The sequence below is a fragment of the Hippocampus bargibanti genome, linkage group LG17 (genome assembly GCF_051943395.1).
Source record: "Hippocampus bargibanti isolate YZ-2025 linkage group LG17, ASM5194339v1, whole genome shotgun sequence".
In the NCBI taxonomy this organism is placed as follows: domain Eukaryota; kingdom Metazoa; phylum Chordata; class Actinopteri; order Syngnathiformes; family Syngnathidae; genus Hippocampus; species Hippocampus bargibanti.
The window spans coordinates 3,984,279-4,000,115 of NC_142750.1; the positions used below are offsets into that span (position 1 = coordinate 3,984,279).

General features: G+C 39.9%; 2 protein-coding genes across 2 annotated transcripts; both read right to left on the reverse strand.

Annotated features, from left to right (window-relative positions):
• Positions 1 to 60: 60 nt before the first annotated feature.
• Positions 61 to 8,799, reverse strand: lg17h17orf75 (linkage group 17 C17orf75 homolog). The gene is made up of 10 exons (XM_089019577.1): positions 8,477 to 8,799; positions 7,600 to 7,674; positions 6,115 to 6,240; positions 4,944 to 5,076; positions 4,818 to 4,874; positions 4,194 to 4,313; positions 2,954 to 3,018; positions 2,743 to 2,882; positions 2,565 to 2,668; positions 61 to 1,627 (listed from the first exon to the last, which is right to left on the reverse strand). The coding sequence occupies exons 1-10, from the start codon at positions 8,617 to 8,619 to the stop codon at positions 1,418 to 1,420; spliced, it is 1,173 nt and encodes a 390-aa protein (XP_088875703.1). The 5' UTR covers positions 8,620 to 8,799; the 3' UTR covers positions 61 to 1,417.
• Positions 8,800 to 9,805: 1,006 nt separating this feature from the next.
• On the reverse strand, positions 9,806 to 15,701 carry LOC148885292 (zona pellucida sperm-binding protein 3-like). The gene is made up of 10 exons (XM_089018398.1): positions 15,302 to 15,701; positions 13,644 to 13,759; positions 13,469 to 13,572; positions 13,220 to 13,394; positions 11,830 to 11,947; positions 11,674 to 11,756; positions 10,455 to 10,606; positions 10,221 to 10,376; positions 10,056 to 10,157; positions 9,806 to 9,999 (listed from the first exon to the last, which is right to left on the reverse strand). Exons 1-10 carry the CDS (start codon positions 15,626 to 15,628, stop codon positions 9,833 to 9,835), a joined length of 1,500 nt encoding a protein of 499 aa, XP_088874524.1. The 5' UTR covers positions 15,629 to 15,701; the 3' UTR covers positions 9,806 to 9,832.
• Positions 15,702 to 15,837: the final 136 nt, after the last annotated feature.

Genomic DNA, 15,837 nt, shown 5'->3' on the forward strand with positions numbered 1-15,837 from the left:
AATGATTGCCTCGCCTATCCCAGCTGTTATTTGGCAGTAGGCTTGTATTGTTTTAAATTAGCCTTTATTAGTCTCACAGTGGAGAAATTTACATTTCACAACAGCGAAAGTGAAGAAAGGAAGAGGAAAGGAAAGGAAGAAATAGCTAAACAAAATACAGGACATGCTTATAAAGGCAGCCACTCTCGCGGCGCCATCTTGAAGCCAACACAACAACAACAAAAAAACTGAACACCAAATAATGTGACAACACAAAACACACAGACCGTCATTCAATCTTAACTCATTCACTGCCATTCAAAAGACTTATTCGGGAATTGTAAATACAGTGATACCTTGGTTTACGAACCCCTTGGCTTACGAACTTTTCAGTTTACGAATGTTACATTTCTGAACATTTTACCTTGGCATACGAACTTTACCTTGGCATACAAACTTTTTTCGTACACGGCGCTGCCTCAATGAGTGATGTGTCGTTCGCGAACGAGCCCGTTCTTCTAACAACAAAATGGCAGCCACTGTTTTTGTCCTCTATTCCCGCACCCCCTGTCTTCGGTTAAAACTATGTGATTGGTGATGCAGTGAGGGCTGGGGGTTTAAACATTAAAGAGACAGGCAGACGACAGTGAGAGAGTTTCAACTTTGATAGTTCAAAGGCAGAGTGTAGACTGCAAGGTTAAAATATCCCATCAATCAGGCTCCACAAACAACCCGAACAAGCCATCTGTACACTTGATGCAAAAAGCTATCAACCCAGCTAAACAGAACACAATTCATGAGGAACTAGATAAAATGATCACAGAGAAAGCATCCACAAGTGATCACTCCTCAAGATGGTGAAAGAAGGTTACGTTCCTCATCAGTGTTTAATTCTGATGTAACGTCACGTCAGGAATCGTTACCAACTCCAAAACAAGACTTAAGACAAGAGTCTTAAAACGTAAAATATGGCTATATGCGATGGAATCTTTGTAAAATACGCTCAGTAGAAGTCATTTGAAGTGATTTTACAAATTATGGACATAACTGTCCAGATGCGTCGGTTGTCCTTTACATGGTCTCAGAGAAGTCACCAGCTGTAGTCATTCAATAATAAAAAAAACAAGAAGTTAAGAGGCCCTGCTATAAAGCTCATTTTGATGACACAACCTTTAAAGTCACCAAAATTGCTTATTCGTGTTGATGTATGTATATATTTTTTTTTTAACCCAGCAGATTTGATCACTTTTTCTCCTAACCCACAGTAAAGTCATACAAGAACCAAACTTCACGAATGTTTTTCTTGTGACAATGAAGTATGTCAACTTTTGACCACAACTGTCGATAAGAAAAAGTAAATTATCCCCTTCTGCCAAAACATATTTAAAAAAAAATGACGGGAACAACAAAAGCAAATACTCAAGTGTCAGAACGGCATTCAGGTCTGCGCCTGCTCTCCGAGGAACTCCTCGAGGACGGCGATGATGCGGCAGGCTTCAGGATGGTCGCTGTGCTCGGAGCGGGCGTTCTGCAGGAGCACGTCGCCGTTGCCGCAGCCCTGCAGGAACTGGCAGCAGCGAAACAGAGCGTAGTGGCTCATCTCAGCCTGACGGACGAAGCGTTTCAGGCTGTTCATGTCTTGGATGGCCTGTGAAGGAAGGTGGGTGTCAGAGATGTTCGATCGGACACTGTGGACGAAGGCTCGGACCCAGAAAGATTGTCTTTTAACTGCCGGCAGGAGACGCAGCCATTCACGACAGACGCCTGAATTCTGCAGCCCTCTGCTATTTATTGAGAGTACTTGGAAATTTAAGTGATACATCAGTAAAACATAGTTTTCTTGATTAGAATACTACGCCCCTGGAACGTTTCTAAGCACGAACAGCAGTAAGCAATAAAACATTGTCTCTTCCATGAACTAATACATTTGTAACCTGGCTAATGAGCTCTTCCTGTGAAGGTGTTTCAAGTCGTAAATTGCTTCGGTGATAAAGGAGTTTACCAAGTCCTAAATTCTGTCCAAGGCCAGATCTCCTAGATCACAGGTGTCAAAGTCAAGGCCCGCGGGCCAAATCCGGCCCGCCACATCATTTTTTTCGGCCCGCGAAAGCAAATCAAACTTGTTAAATTCGATGATGATTGCTAAAATCTGAGCCAAAATTTCATATTTTTGGATGTCAACCACAATAAAAGTCATTATTCTTGACTTCAGATTTAAAAACGAGTTATTCATTAATTTGCTGTGTGCTCTATATGTAATATTTGAAGGGATTTAAACATTCTAATGGGTTCCCCAAATTCAAAACGGCCCTCGAGAGGAAACCATAAATACAATGTGGCCCGCGGCAAAAAATGACTTTGAGACCCCTGTCCTAGATTTAGATGACAGTTTAACTTGCTGTGTCTGTTGACCTCAGATTGACCCCAGGTTTCTCTGTGCTTCAATTGTGTCTTCGAGTCACACATGTTGACTAAGCATATAACAGCATGAAACTTTTAAATATGATAACTTCTTATTCTGTCTAATCTCTATCAGTGGGTTAAGAGAGAGCATGGAGATGGAGGCCTGGTGTGTGTTGTCCCACCTTGAGTTTGAAGTTCTCCAGGATCTGTCTGAGGAGGAAGGGGTTGGCCCGTTCGGCGGCGTTTAAAAAGGCCTGACTCCAGTCCTCGCAGAAGCGGTTACTGACTGCGCAACACAAAATGCACACGGTGGTATAACCGGCGTCCATTGATACGCTTGATGCGTGGAGGACAACGTACCGGTGTTGGTGAAGGTGGGCGGCGCGTCGGAGCAGTCGACCGTCATGTGGGAGTGGACGTCCTCCGACATGGCCTTGCAGAGGGAGGCTACCGTGGAGTCTTGCTGGGACAGACCCTGCAAGCTGGCTGCTTTGATGAACCTGTGCGGTCACGACGCACTCCATTGTTACGCACGTTACGACAAACACAGAGAACGAACAAACCCTCTCACCGAGACACGTCCGTCTTTGTCCTCTCGTCCGCCTCGATGACTTCCACGTGACGATGACTCAGAGCCTGGACAAAGGACAATATATATATATAGCAATGTACATGTACAGTGAGACCTCAACTTACAAACACCTTATCTGACAAACTTTTCGTCTTACAAACGTCAAATTCCTGAAAATTAAACCTTATAATAAGCACTATTTTCATAATACACACCCACCACGGCTGGCGGAGTAATCTTCGGCGGAAGCACACAACCGAACAGCACCAGAGGTTAAGTTACCAACAGTCCTTATGGAAGGTGACTCTCCTTCCACAAGCCATCAACGACCATCAAAAAGGTAAATAAAACTTTATTTTACAGCACAGTTTATTTCTTTAATTACAGTCCTCATGTAATGTGCCTCTCTTTCCAAACAGCAATTCCGTTTGACCTTCGACCTCCAACGCCATTCCATCAAGCCATCAATGACCATCACAAATGTAAATAAAGTGACTTTATGATAACATGCAGTGTATTTCTTTTATTACAATACAATAGCACATTTATTATACATAGAATAAGGTATGTTGTGTGTAGTTTTAAGGCTTATTTAGTTGAAAAGTATATTTTATGGAAACCCGGGAACGGATTATTCCCATTTTAATGGTTTCCTATGGGATTTTTTTTTTTGAGATACACACTTTTCGCCTTACACACTCTGTCTGGGAACCAATTAAGTTCATAAGTTGAGGTCTCACTGTATATATATACACACACACACATTATCTATCTATCTATCCATACACACATACATACATACATATATACACACATATACATACAGTATATCTAAAAAGCTTGTTCCTCACATATCGTATCACAAAATTGGATTTTTCACATAAAAACAAAAAATGCACTCTTAATTAAGTTCATAATAATTAATACGCTCATCTAACCAAGGACAACATATGCACATACTGCTTTTATTTCTTTTTTAAACAAAAAAGGTTATCTTGCAATAAAAATGGATGCCGTGAATCTGACTCAACTTTTGATCATTCCAAATCTGAAAAAAAAAAAAGAAAATATTTGGCCTTCTCACATTGTCGCAAGAGGGAGCACAAAACAATTGAACAGTATAAGCAAAACATAACTATTACATGTGTGCCATCTAGTGACGATTGGTGATACTACGACACAATGACAGCTGACCCCTTTGGTGGATACGCACATCGTCAGATGAAGCGTTAACACTCACGGCATGCAGCAGGAAGCTGATGTTGCTCTGGACCAATTGCACCACGCGGTGAATGTGCATGACCGATTCTTCGTACCAGCGGCTCAGATAGGGACGTAGCTCCGTCTCCAGATTTGGCAGCTGTCACGCACATATACAAAAAAATAAATAAATCAGAATCATATACAGTGATACCTCGGTTTACGAACTTTTTGGTTTACGAACGTTAAATTTATGAAAATTTTACCTTGGCATACGAACTTTTTTTCGGGATACACGCGGAGCTGCCTCAATGAGTGATTCTGAGCCCGTTCTAACAACAAAATGGCAGCCGACTGTCCTCTATCCTTTATTATACAGTACAGTTTATTGATTTAATTATAATACCATAGCACATTTATTATAGATAAAATAACATATATTTTGTGTAGTTTTAAGGCTTAGAAAATTAGAATTTAGAAAATTATGTTTTATGGGGACCTGCGAACGGATTATTCTCATTTTAATGGTTTCCTATTGGAAATTTATTTTTGAGACACACACTTTTCGCCTTACACACTCTGTCTGGGAACCAAATAAGTTCGAAAGCCAAGGTATCACTGTACGAGGCTGGAAGAATCGTTCAAATGTATTTGAGCTTGGTACCTCAGGCGTTTGCAGACTGCTACGCAAGCCTTGAACGTACTTGTCAAGCTCGAGCCTATATGTGCAATCAAGTCAAGGACCATCACCATCAAAATTATTAAAAAAAATATTAATTTTATAAAAAGGATATAAGTTGAGTCCTTTTTCTGTGCCTCCCAAGAAGCAGATGACGTGTCCGTTACTGTCACCATCGGGCTGCTCTGGAGATCGCTCTTGTTCCAGTAGGCAGCAGTAGCAACCCACTGCTTGCTCTGGAAGGCTGCAAAAAAGGCTGCCGATAAAGCACTGGCCAGACCTCTGGCAATGTATTTTCCCTTCCACCAGGGGGCAGCATTTTCTTTCTTCCATGTTTTTTATTGCCACCCCCATTTCAAGCTCAGATAACTGCAGACCCATATAACTTAGGAATTAATTATCGCAAGTTCAGGACCAAGTCTTAACTCATTCACAAATTTATTCTGGAATTGAAAATATGACGTAGACCGCCATTCCCGATTTTTTGGGGTTTTTGTTTTTTTTTTCTTGTTTGGGTGCGGATAAAGCGCTGGCCATGGCCTCTGGCAATGTTTTGATCCTTTCCATAAGAGGGCAGAATTATCCTTTTTTCCATGTTAGTGCTTTGTTGTTAAAGCGCTATATAAACCAATATGTATGTATTAGATTGTATTTTGAACAGACACCCTCATTTCAAGCTCAGTTAACTCCAGATCCATATAACTTAGGAATTAACTTTTTTTTTCCTGATAAAAGAAGAAAGTCTCTAATGCTGCACTGAATGTTTATATCGTCCTAAAACTCAATATTCTGTGGATCCTGGAATTCGAATGACAATGATAAAAACCCTGGCACTGGAGTGGACACATTTTGTGTATATTTTGTATTATTATTATTATTAATATTATTATTATTATTAATAATAATAGTAGTTGTACTATTATTAGTAATAGTAGTATTATTATTACTATTATAATTATTATTCCTATTATGATTCCTATTATTACTATTACTATTATTATGACTATTATGACTATTACTACTATTATTATTACTATTATTACTACTATTATCATTACTATTATTACTACTACTATTACTACTCCCACTCTTACTACTATTACGATTACTATTACTACTACTATTATTCATATTATTATTATTATGAACAAAGGGGCAAGGATATTTTTTTAAATATTTTTTTCCAGATCTTTATTTTTATCATGAACTAAAGAAAAGGCATCAGTAATAAATCATGTTATGTTGCGCAATTCACTGTCAAGGATGAGGGAGTGCGCATCACCTGAGCTCCACGGTGGCGATGTTTCCCATTCCTCCCAGCAAGGCTCCTTTGCTCAACCTTCTGGAGATGTACGCGCGAAGCTCAGGTTCCGCCTCTGCGGGCAAGCTGCTGCCAATCAATGTTAAACTGGAGAGAGTGAAAGGCGCAGTGGTCAGTACGGATACGCGCAGTTATGGGCCAGGAAGAATCCAGGGAAGGCACGAAACAGGAAGCGGATGGAGAAAGCGACACAAAGACACACAATGGAATCCGTGATGTCCCAAAAGCAAAAAAAAATATGTACAGTGATACCTTGGCATACGAATTTAATTGGTTCCCAGAAAGTGTGTGTAAGGCGAAAAGTGTGTATTCCAAACATTAATTTCCCATACGAAACCATTAAAATGAGAATAATCCGTTCCCAGTTCCCCATAAAACACAATTTTCTAGTAAATAAGCCTAAAAACTACACAAAATAGACTTAATTTTTTTGTATAATAAATGTACCTTTGTAATGTAATTCAAGAAATAAACAGTACTGTATAATAAAGTCATTTTATTTATCTTTGTGATAGTTGTTGATGGCTTGATGGAATGGATAGCTTTTTGCATAAAGTGTCTCAAGGAGCTCAGGGTTGTACATCTTGGAAGTTGCGATATTGCAACAGATGCAGACAGAAACTTCATTAATAGCTGGTTCCCTTGCTTGTCCTTTCTCTTCAAATTATTTTAACCTTGTAGTCTACACTCTTCCTTTGAACTATCAATAAAGTTGAAACGAGTCCAAATTTCACTGTTTTCAATCCATTTTCTCACTTGCTGTGTCTCTGTCCCTACTCTACCACGGATCTTGACCAATCACGTGCGCCTTTAACCGATGACTGGGGGCGGGGAATAGAGGGAGGAAAACGCCAGCTGCCATTTCCAGCTTCGTTCACGTCAGATAAAGCTATAAGAACCGGCTCGTTCGCAAATGACACATCACTCATTGTGGCGCTCCGTGTGTTTCCCAAAAAATAGTTCCTATGGCAAGATTATATTCTCGCGAATTTAACATTTGTAAAGCGAATAGTTTGTTTGCTAAAGTGTTCGTAAGACGAGGTATCACTGTATTTGTATTTTCTACTTTGTGGTCACATAACAGTGTTTCCGTTAAATTATTGCTGGTTACTAAAAAATAGAAAAAGCTAGACACATTTTTTTAAGAAGAGAATCGTTTCTTTTTTGGAGTAAAATTGGACAATCGAAGCATGGCCCATCTTCCCAAAGTTGCCCAACCCTGGTGGATTTTCCCATGGAAATCATTCATTTTCAACGCCAACATCACATCTAACAGGTCATTAGAAAACGCCGGAATGCGATGACCACTGAAGAAATAAAAATGCAATGAAAAACCAGATGCAATGTTGCTTCCCATGGCAGCCTGCGGATTTTCACCCAAAAATGAGAGAAGAAAGCGAGACGAGAAGACGGCGGCCGGCAAGGGGCACGCAGCTTCTGGGTTACCTAAAGTCCTCCTGACTGGTTGTGGAATCTGCGCGTCTCTGGTTCCAAGCCACATTTTCCTCAGTAGCCTCCGATCTATGACAATATGCACTCGCATCATCACCTGCTGACTGTATCATTGCACACGTGGCGCTTGTAGATATGGAAGGAAGGCAATGTCAAGTACAAAAAAATGGCCCTTAAAACACCGCGTAGATTAGATTACATTTATATAGACAAAGAGAAACGGAGAAAAAAAAATGATTGAAGTTTACGCTCTTTTTGCTAACACTACAGTTTATAAAGGTGAGTAGGTTGTATTTTTAGAACTCATAGAAGTGGTAGAATATATATTTTTCTCCATAACTGCCAGGTTTCAAGCAAAAAGAAGCATTAGCATATCTTTTTCTAGAGCTCGCAATTTTCTTTCCTAGTATTCAGTGACAGCCATTTTTGATTTCTGACGAAAATCTGCCTGCATTCAATCGTTGATATTTGGTAATTTATATTTTGAATCTTTTATGTCTTATTTAGAATTTCAAAAGCTTTCCAATGGTACCTTACTCGTTATGATCTGCCAAAAATGAAGAAAGTTATGATAGTTTAAACTGTAATGATTTTCATCGTTTTAACTGGCAAAATTAAAAGAAAATAAAAAAAATCCATTATTTCCTTATTTGTCACAGAACACTAATCTATACATCATTTGAAAGCTATTTAAATGCACTTTAATATGGTATTAGAAAATGTGTGATGAATTATTGAAACATTTTGTCACATCCCTAATATAAAGAGGGAGACAGATAGACAAGTAGATAGGTAGATACAGTACGAGGGAAGGATTTAGAGACAAAATAATACATTTCTTTTTGCGAATAAATACAAACAAATAAGTTACCTCGTGCCTTCGTAAAGATAAATAGCATAATAGCAGTTCAGCTGAGTCTTTTGGCCGTACGCAGCAATTTCTTCGCTTTCGAAGTCGTCTTTCTCCTCCACATCAATGGAATCTTGGAATGACGACGTCTGGGATGTAAACATGGTCCTGACGTTGCAGCGGGGAAAAAAACCTAGCAGCCGGCTATACAAGCGTTAGCAAGGAGTTTTTAATTATTATCGACGCTCGGTTTGACCGCTGTGTTGTTTTGAGGACGAAAAATCTCAGATGAGGCAGCCCTATTGTAAATTATAATGGCCGGTGCAGGTAGATTTTTTTTTTTTGTATGCGCATGCGTCAAACGTGTGCGTCCTCAAATGAGTCCGACCGCAACAAATTGGATGAAATTTTAATTGTTCCTAGCTAAAACTGTCATTGAGCGACAGTACTTTGTTGTATGTAATTAGATTGTACATAATTACGATGTATTTTTTTTTTGCATTTATTCGCCCCCAAAAAAAAATACGCTAAATATTCTGAAGCAGTGATTCCAATTATCATGCATGCTGTCCACTTGTCAATGTGATAAAAAGTTTAACACAATGAACAAGGTGGAGGTAAAGTTTTAACCCCTAGCTCGTAGTCTTCCCACAACAGACGAGCATGATTATTTTGTTGTCATTTCTTCACGAGAGAGAACACGTTTATTCAACTTTAAAGGACCCCCAACCTCTAAATCTTAATACCCGAGATAGTTTTGACATGAAAACGTCATATTCCACTTCTCAGACTTGGTCAGAACAAAGCACTTTGGATGCCAAAAAGCTAATGTGTCAGTCAAATCAAGCAATTGAGTTTCAAAATTTGAGTTTCATTACAAATAGTAAAAGAAGCTATTTTCATAAAACAGCAAAATCCATCACTAAATCGCCATGGTGGGGCGAGGTTCAATTTGGATCGTTCGTACAACAGACTTCTTAGGCAACATAGGCTTAGTTATGATGATGAGATGATACCAGAGCTAATGGGGCAATCAGGCCAGTCGTAGACCTCATACTCAGGCAGGACAATTGAAGTAATCAGTCAGGACAATAGAAGTAATTGTGTAGCCGCAGGGAGTGGTCCTCTGCCCCCCCCCCCCCCAACCTGAGAGCAGGGACCAATCATAGCAGAGTCTGTGGCGTCTGGACAGTAGGAATATATATATCGGGCCGAAACTACCAGCACAAGACTTTAGTTTGCTGACGAAGCATCTTAGATAAGAAGCGAAACGTCCGACACCTTCAAAGAAGTACAGATGACGGCTAAAGAAACCTTTTCATCGATGGACCATTCCTGTACGACTAAGAGCTTACACAGATTTCATTAGAAATAGGTTTATTTTCTGTTTGAGTCATTTATAGTGTTTGACGCCTGTGGATCAGTCAAGTTTGAGACCGGGGAGACAGTCACCTCCAGCCCAAGGTAAACCAGTTCCGTGGAGTTGTCATTTTGTGCACCTGGCGGTGTGGGTGTTGATTCAGGAAGTTCACTTTCTACATCACCTAGATCAGAAAATAAAGTGAGACGCTGTTCTTGCATTACAAACTGTCCTGTATACCTTCCAGAGGGATTTCATTTGCGGGTTCAACAAGAAGCACGTGGTCCAAGTCGTCATCCAGTTCTTCGGTGACCATACCAGGAATCCGGCTCTTAGCTGGCTCTGAAGCACAGGTGAGACTTTAGAGTAGAACCTCACATGGTCTTCGTCGAGAACCACACTCACCCTTCAAGTAGTTGAGACCGCTCATCCACCGGCTACCGTAAAGAGCAGGCCTGTTGATCTTTTTCAGCACTGGAGGCAGATCCTCATCAGGAATAGTCTGACTTTTGTGTTCGGGCAGAACCAACATGGGACCCACTTTGGCCTGCTGTTCCCAACCTTGGGGTAAGGAGAAGAATCCATTGATTGATAAAGGAAAATCAATTGGTGGATCCCAATTTGGACGCTTAACCATACCAGTGGCGGGGAGTCTGGTCCTCCAATGAGATTTTCCTTCGGGTTGCTTTCTGAAGCCACGAGGACCAAATTTGGCCTGCTTCGTCTGAACATTTCCGATGTCGCTTGGACAATACCCACACAGGTAGTCGTTGCCGTCAGCTGAACGCCACCTTAAATGTAAGAAATAAAAATGATACCAGAGTTATCTTTTACGTCAACTCGGTAGAACCAGGTACAGTGATACATTGGCTTACAAACTTTACTGGTGCCCAGAAAGTGTGTGTAAGGCGAAAAGTGTCTATTCCAAACATTAATTTCTCATAGGAAACCATTAAAATGAGAATAATCCGTTCCCAGGTCCCCATAAAACATAATATTCAACTAAATAAGCCTTAAAACTACACAAAATATACCTTATTTTATGTATAATAAATGTGCTATGGGATTGTAATTAAAGAAATAAACTGTACTGTATAATAAAGTTGTTTTATTTACCTTTGTGATGGTCGTTGATGGCTTGATGGAATGGATACCTTTTTGCATAAAGTGTCTCAAGGAGCTCTGGTTTATATATCTTCGAAGTTGTGATATTGCAACAACAGACACACTAGAAACTTCATTAATAGCTGGTTCCCTTGCTTGTATGTTCTATTCAAATTGTACAGATGGTTTTTGCGGGTTATTTGTGGAGCCTGATTGCTGGGATATTTTAACCTTGCAGTCTACACTCCGCCTTTGAACTATCAATAAAGTTGAAACGAGTCCAAATTCCACTGTGTTTTCTATCCATTTTCACCATTTCACTTTTGTTTTTTCTCACTTTTGTTTTTTTTTTTGTTTCAAGCTCTGTCGTCTCCCTTTCGTGTGTGTTTCTGTAACCCCTCCCTCCGCTGACTGCTGCGTGTGTCCCCTCTCTCCTCCACCACGGATCTTGACCAATCACGTGCGGCTTTAACCGAAGACTGGGGGCGGGGAATAGAGGAAAAAAAAAAGCTGGCTGCCATTTCAGGAGCTCCAAAAACCGGCTCGTTCGCGAATGACACATCACTCATTGTGGCGCTCCCAAAACATAGTTTGTATGCCAAAATATTCTCGCGAATTTAACATTCGAAAGGCGAAAAGTTCGTTAGCTAAAGAGCTCGTAAGCCAAGGTATCACTGTATTAATAAGTTTAACATTCATAGTTGACCAATTAATAAATTTGGCAACCATAGATAGAAAATGAACAAAGACTTGCCTCCCGTTGACAAAAGTGCACGCTTTGTTGGGTGCTTCCATATCGTGGACGGGTACCGCGTTCATGAGACATGTGATGTATAGCTGAGAGGAACAAAAAAGGGCTCATTTTGATTTTCAAAATGAACAACTCTATTTTCAAAATCAGTCGAATCACCTCTCCTCTGTCTTCGTTGTGGAATCTGAAGGCATCAATGACCAATTGCAGCTTATCATCTTGTGTCCGGGTAAGGAAACGAGACTTTGAGGGCTGAAACTTGGAATCTAACAAGCACCTGTTTAAAAGAAAAATAAAGCCATTGAAATTTTAATTGAATAAAATTGAAAATCGTTTATCCGGGTTTTAAATCATCTAAAGGGCGGCCATTTTCCCACTTGCTGTCATCTGCCATTTTCAGTTGACAGCAAGTGGCAAAATGGCTCATTCAAGGACTACTTTTATTTTGCTAGCTTATGTAGCATGCTAGCCAAGAGATAGATTTGATTGGATTAACCTTTATTAGTCTCGCAGTGGAGAAATTTACATTATACAGCAGCAAAGTGATGAAAGTAGAAAAACAAAATACAGGAACATGTATTGGATTTCTACTTGTGACAATTTTATTTTGAAATCACAAGTTTGACAATAGCCTCATTACCAGGTGGCTTGGTAGCCCAGGAAGTGGCTAGGTGACCAACTCATGCTATTCATGTATTTATTTATGTATTTATTTATTTATTCATCTATGTATTTATTTATTTATTTGTGTGTATGAACTGTATAGTGCCACTTAGCAGTTTTTTTTTTACAACGATACTAGTGCAGCATGTTCTACCGGAAACAAATTCCTTGTGTGTTCTACATACTTGGCAATAAAGATGATTCTGATTCTGATTCTGATTCTGATCAATGTATTTATTTTTTATTTATGTATTTGTTTATGTATATATTTATGTATTTATTCATTCATCCATGTAGCCATTTATTTATCTATGTATCGATTTATTTATTTACTGGTATATTTACTTGTGTATTTACTTGTGTATTTACTTGTGACAATTTTATTTTGAAATCACAAGTTTGACAATAGCCTCATTACCAGGTGGCTTGGTAGCCCAGGAAGTGTCTAGGTGACCAACTCATGCTATTCATGTATTTATTTATGTATTTATGTATTTATTCATGTATTTATTTCTGTATTTATTTATTCATCTATGTATTTATTTATTTATGTGTGTGTATCCATTTATGTATTTTTTATTTATGTATTTGTTTATGTATATATTTATGTATCCATTTATTTATCTATGTATCGATTTATTTATTTACTTGTGTATTTACTTGTGTATTTACTTGTGTATTCACTTGTGTATTCATTTATTTATTCACATCAATGTATCTATGTATCTTTTATGCATTTGTTTATTCATCTATATATCTATGCATTCACGCATCTACGCATCTACTAATTTATTTATTTATTTTATTTTTTTAAGTACACCCAATAGCTGAAAGTGACAGACCCGCTTTATATCAAGACTATTTTCCGTACTATTTCAGCACTTACCCATTCTCAATGAAGACATATCTTGGCAGAGAATGAATGTCAGGCTGCAGCGTGGCCACGCAAGTGTTCAGGAACACTCGCAGGCCCACGTGATGGCCCACTCTGACAGAAGCCTCGAGAAAAATTGGCTGCCCCATAAAGTACACGTTAACAACCCTCTCATTCCGCCAATCATCTGTTAAGATAGTTATGAAACCATATAAATAAAACCAAAATATAAATCATCACTTTAAACAAATAAAGAAATACTTGTCATAATTCTGAGTTTAAAATCCAGCGTTTCCACTGCAGCTTGTGTGGAAATGAAGGGGATCCAAGTGGGTGTGAGGGAAGAACTGGATAGACTATAGCGCCTAAAGACAACCACAACATTGGAATCGCTTCATACGTAGATGTTAACTCGCAGATCAAGAAGACATTTTACCTTGCATAATGACACTCGATTGGAACGACCGCCCCGTCCATTCGGATAAGGCCATCGGGTGACGGTTCGGGAGTGTAGATGAGTAAATTGGTATAAACCAGGGATGTGTCAGTCATCTGTGGACAACATTGAGCGACCAATCAAGAGGAGGAAGTGATGTCAAAATGTGGAGGTCAGCCATATGGCAATGTTTGTCACCTTCCACAAGGGGGAAGCATTTGCCTTTTGTCCATGTTAAACGCTTTGTTCCAGCTTCAACTATTGTTAAAGCGCTATATAAATCAATATAATAATACGTGTACATTTCATTTCTAAGCGCCTTTCAAAACTTTCAAGGTCACTTTACAGTGACAGGATAAGATTTTCTGTGGCTGAGCAGAGGCAGACACACGCGCCAGCGTTCACTCAACCCGGAATAACTCAAATGAATAAAAAGCTAGCTAGCTAATAGATAGCCAGCCAGCCAGCCTGCTAGCCAGTCAACAGGCAGCTAACAGACAGCCAGCCAAGTAGCCAGCCAGCTAACAGATGGCCAATAGACAGCCAGCTGGATAGATAGCTAATAGATAGCCAGCCAGCTAATAGATAACCAGCCAGCTAGTTAACAGACAGACATTTATAAGCGTCTTTCAAAACTCTCAAGTTCACTTGACAGTCACTGGATCAGTTTTTCTATAGGTGAGCAGCGGCAGCTACATGCGCCAGCGTTCACTCAACCCGGAATAACTCAAATAAAAAGCTAGCTAGCCAGCAGCTATATCGCTAATAGATAGCTAGCCAACTCGCTAACAGATAGACAGCTAAGCAGCTAGCTAATAGATAGCCAGCTAGCTGGATAGATGTTAGCGCTTTGTTACAGCTTCAGCTGTTAAATCGCTATATAAACTAATAAGTATGTATTGAATTTTATTTTAGACAGGCGCCCTCATTTCTGGCTCATATAACTCCAGACCCATATAATTTAAGAATTAACTATTTTTTTTCGGATGAAAGAAGAGACTCTAAGCCAGTGGTGTCAAACATACGGCCCGTGGGCCGGAAACGGCCCCCCAAGGAGGTTTGATAAGCCCGCAGGATAACTTAAAAGTGGAAAAAGACGCAATAAACGACATGGAATTCATATTTTTAGTGATGTGCAATTCAAGGACTGTCCACTAGTGATGCTGTTTCGATCAATATAGAAGAAAACAGCAGTTTCAACACACTCATTAGCCAAAAGGCCATTATCCAAACGGAGAAAAGTAGATAAGGAGTGTAGAGTTTTCAATGAAAAATGAACCATGTCATTTTTTTTTTACAGAGATGCATGGGAAACCTTTGTGTTTGGTGATTTTTCAACAAGTCTCGGTATTAAAGGAATGCTATTTGGTTATTTATAGCATGTATGGTATAATTTTAATGGTCCGGCCCACTTGACATCTACAGAGGCCATATGTGGCCCACCATGTGAAATTAGTTTGACATCCTGGTCTAAGGCTTCTAACGCTGCATTGAACGCATCTGTAGTCCTAAAACTCAATATTCTGTGGGTCCTGCAGTTTGAGTGACAATGACAAAAACTCTGAGCGGACATATTTTTGCACATAATCTGGCAGTGAATGATTTAAAATGGCTCCCTCGCCTCAACAAAAGATTAGTGAAACAACATTGAGCCTTACCCAATATTTGGTGCCACAGTCCAGCAACCTGACGAGTATTCTGTACTCACGATCGGAGGACGGCTCAGCACCGCAAGGGCCATTATGGCGCTCCACCCCGAGGCGCACCTCGGAACTGTGGACCGGCAAACCCACGCCAAACAGGTCCGCTTGGACCAGGATTTCCATGGATTCCGGGTGACAGGTCACCTGGACTGTGTCAAGGGGCTGCCGTTTGGGGTCTTTGTGATGGTAACCCGCAAGGTTTTGTTTGGATAATGGAAGTTCACGGCCAGCTAATGACGAGGTGACACCAGACAAGAAGAAAACAAGGAGTAAAACCGCCATTGCTGAGGGGGCTTTGGCCGCAAAAGCTCCTCCTTCACAAACACCTGCGAGCTTCACTGGTCGTCATCTAGGAAGCTTTTTTTTATTGGAGAGCAAGTCATGTGACTTCAGACCTCCGCACCTGAGTCTGATTACCCGCTGATGGCGACCACTCGCATGGACGTGTGATTTTTATGTATTTATTTGGATTTGAGGCGATGATAATAATA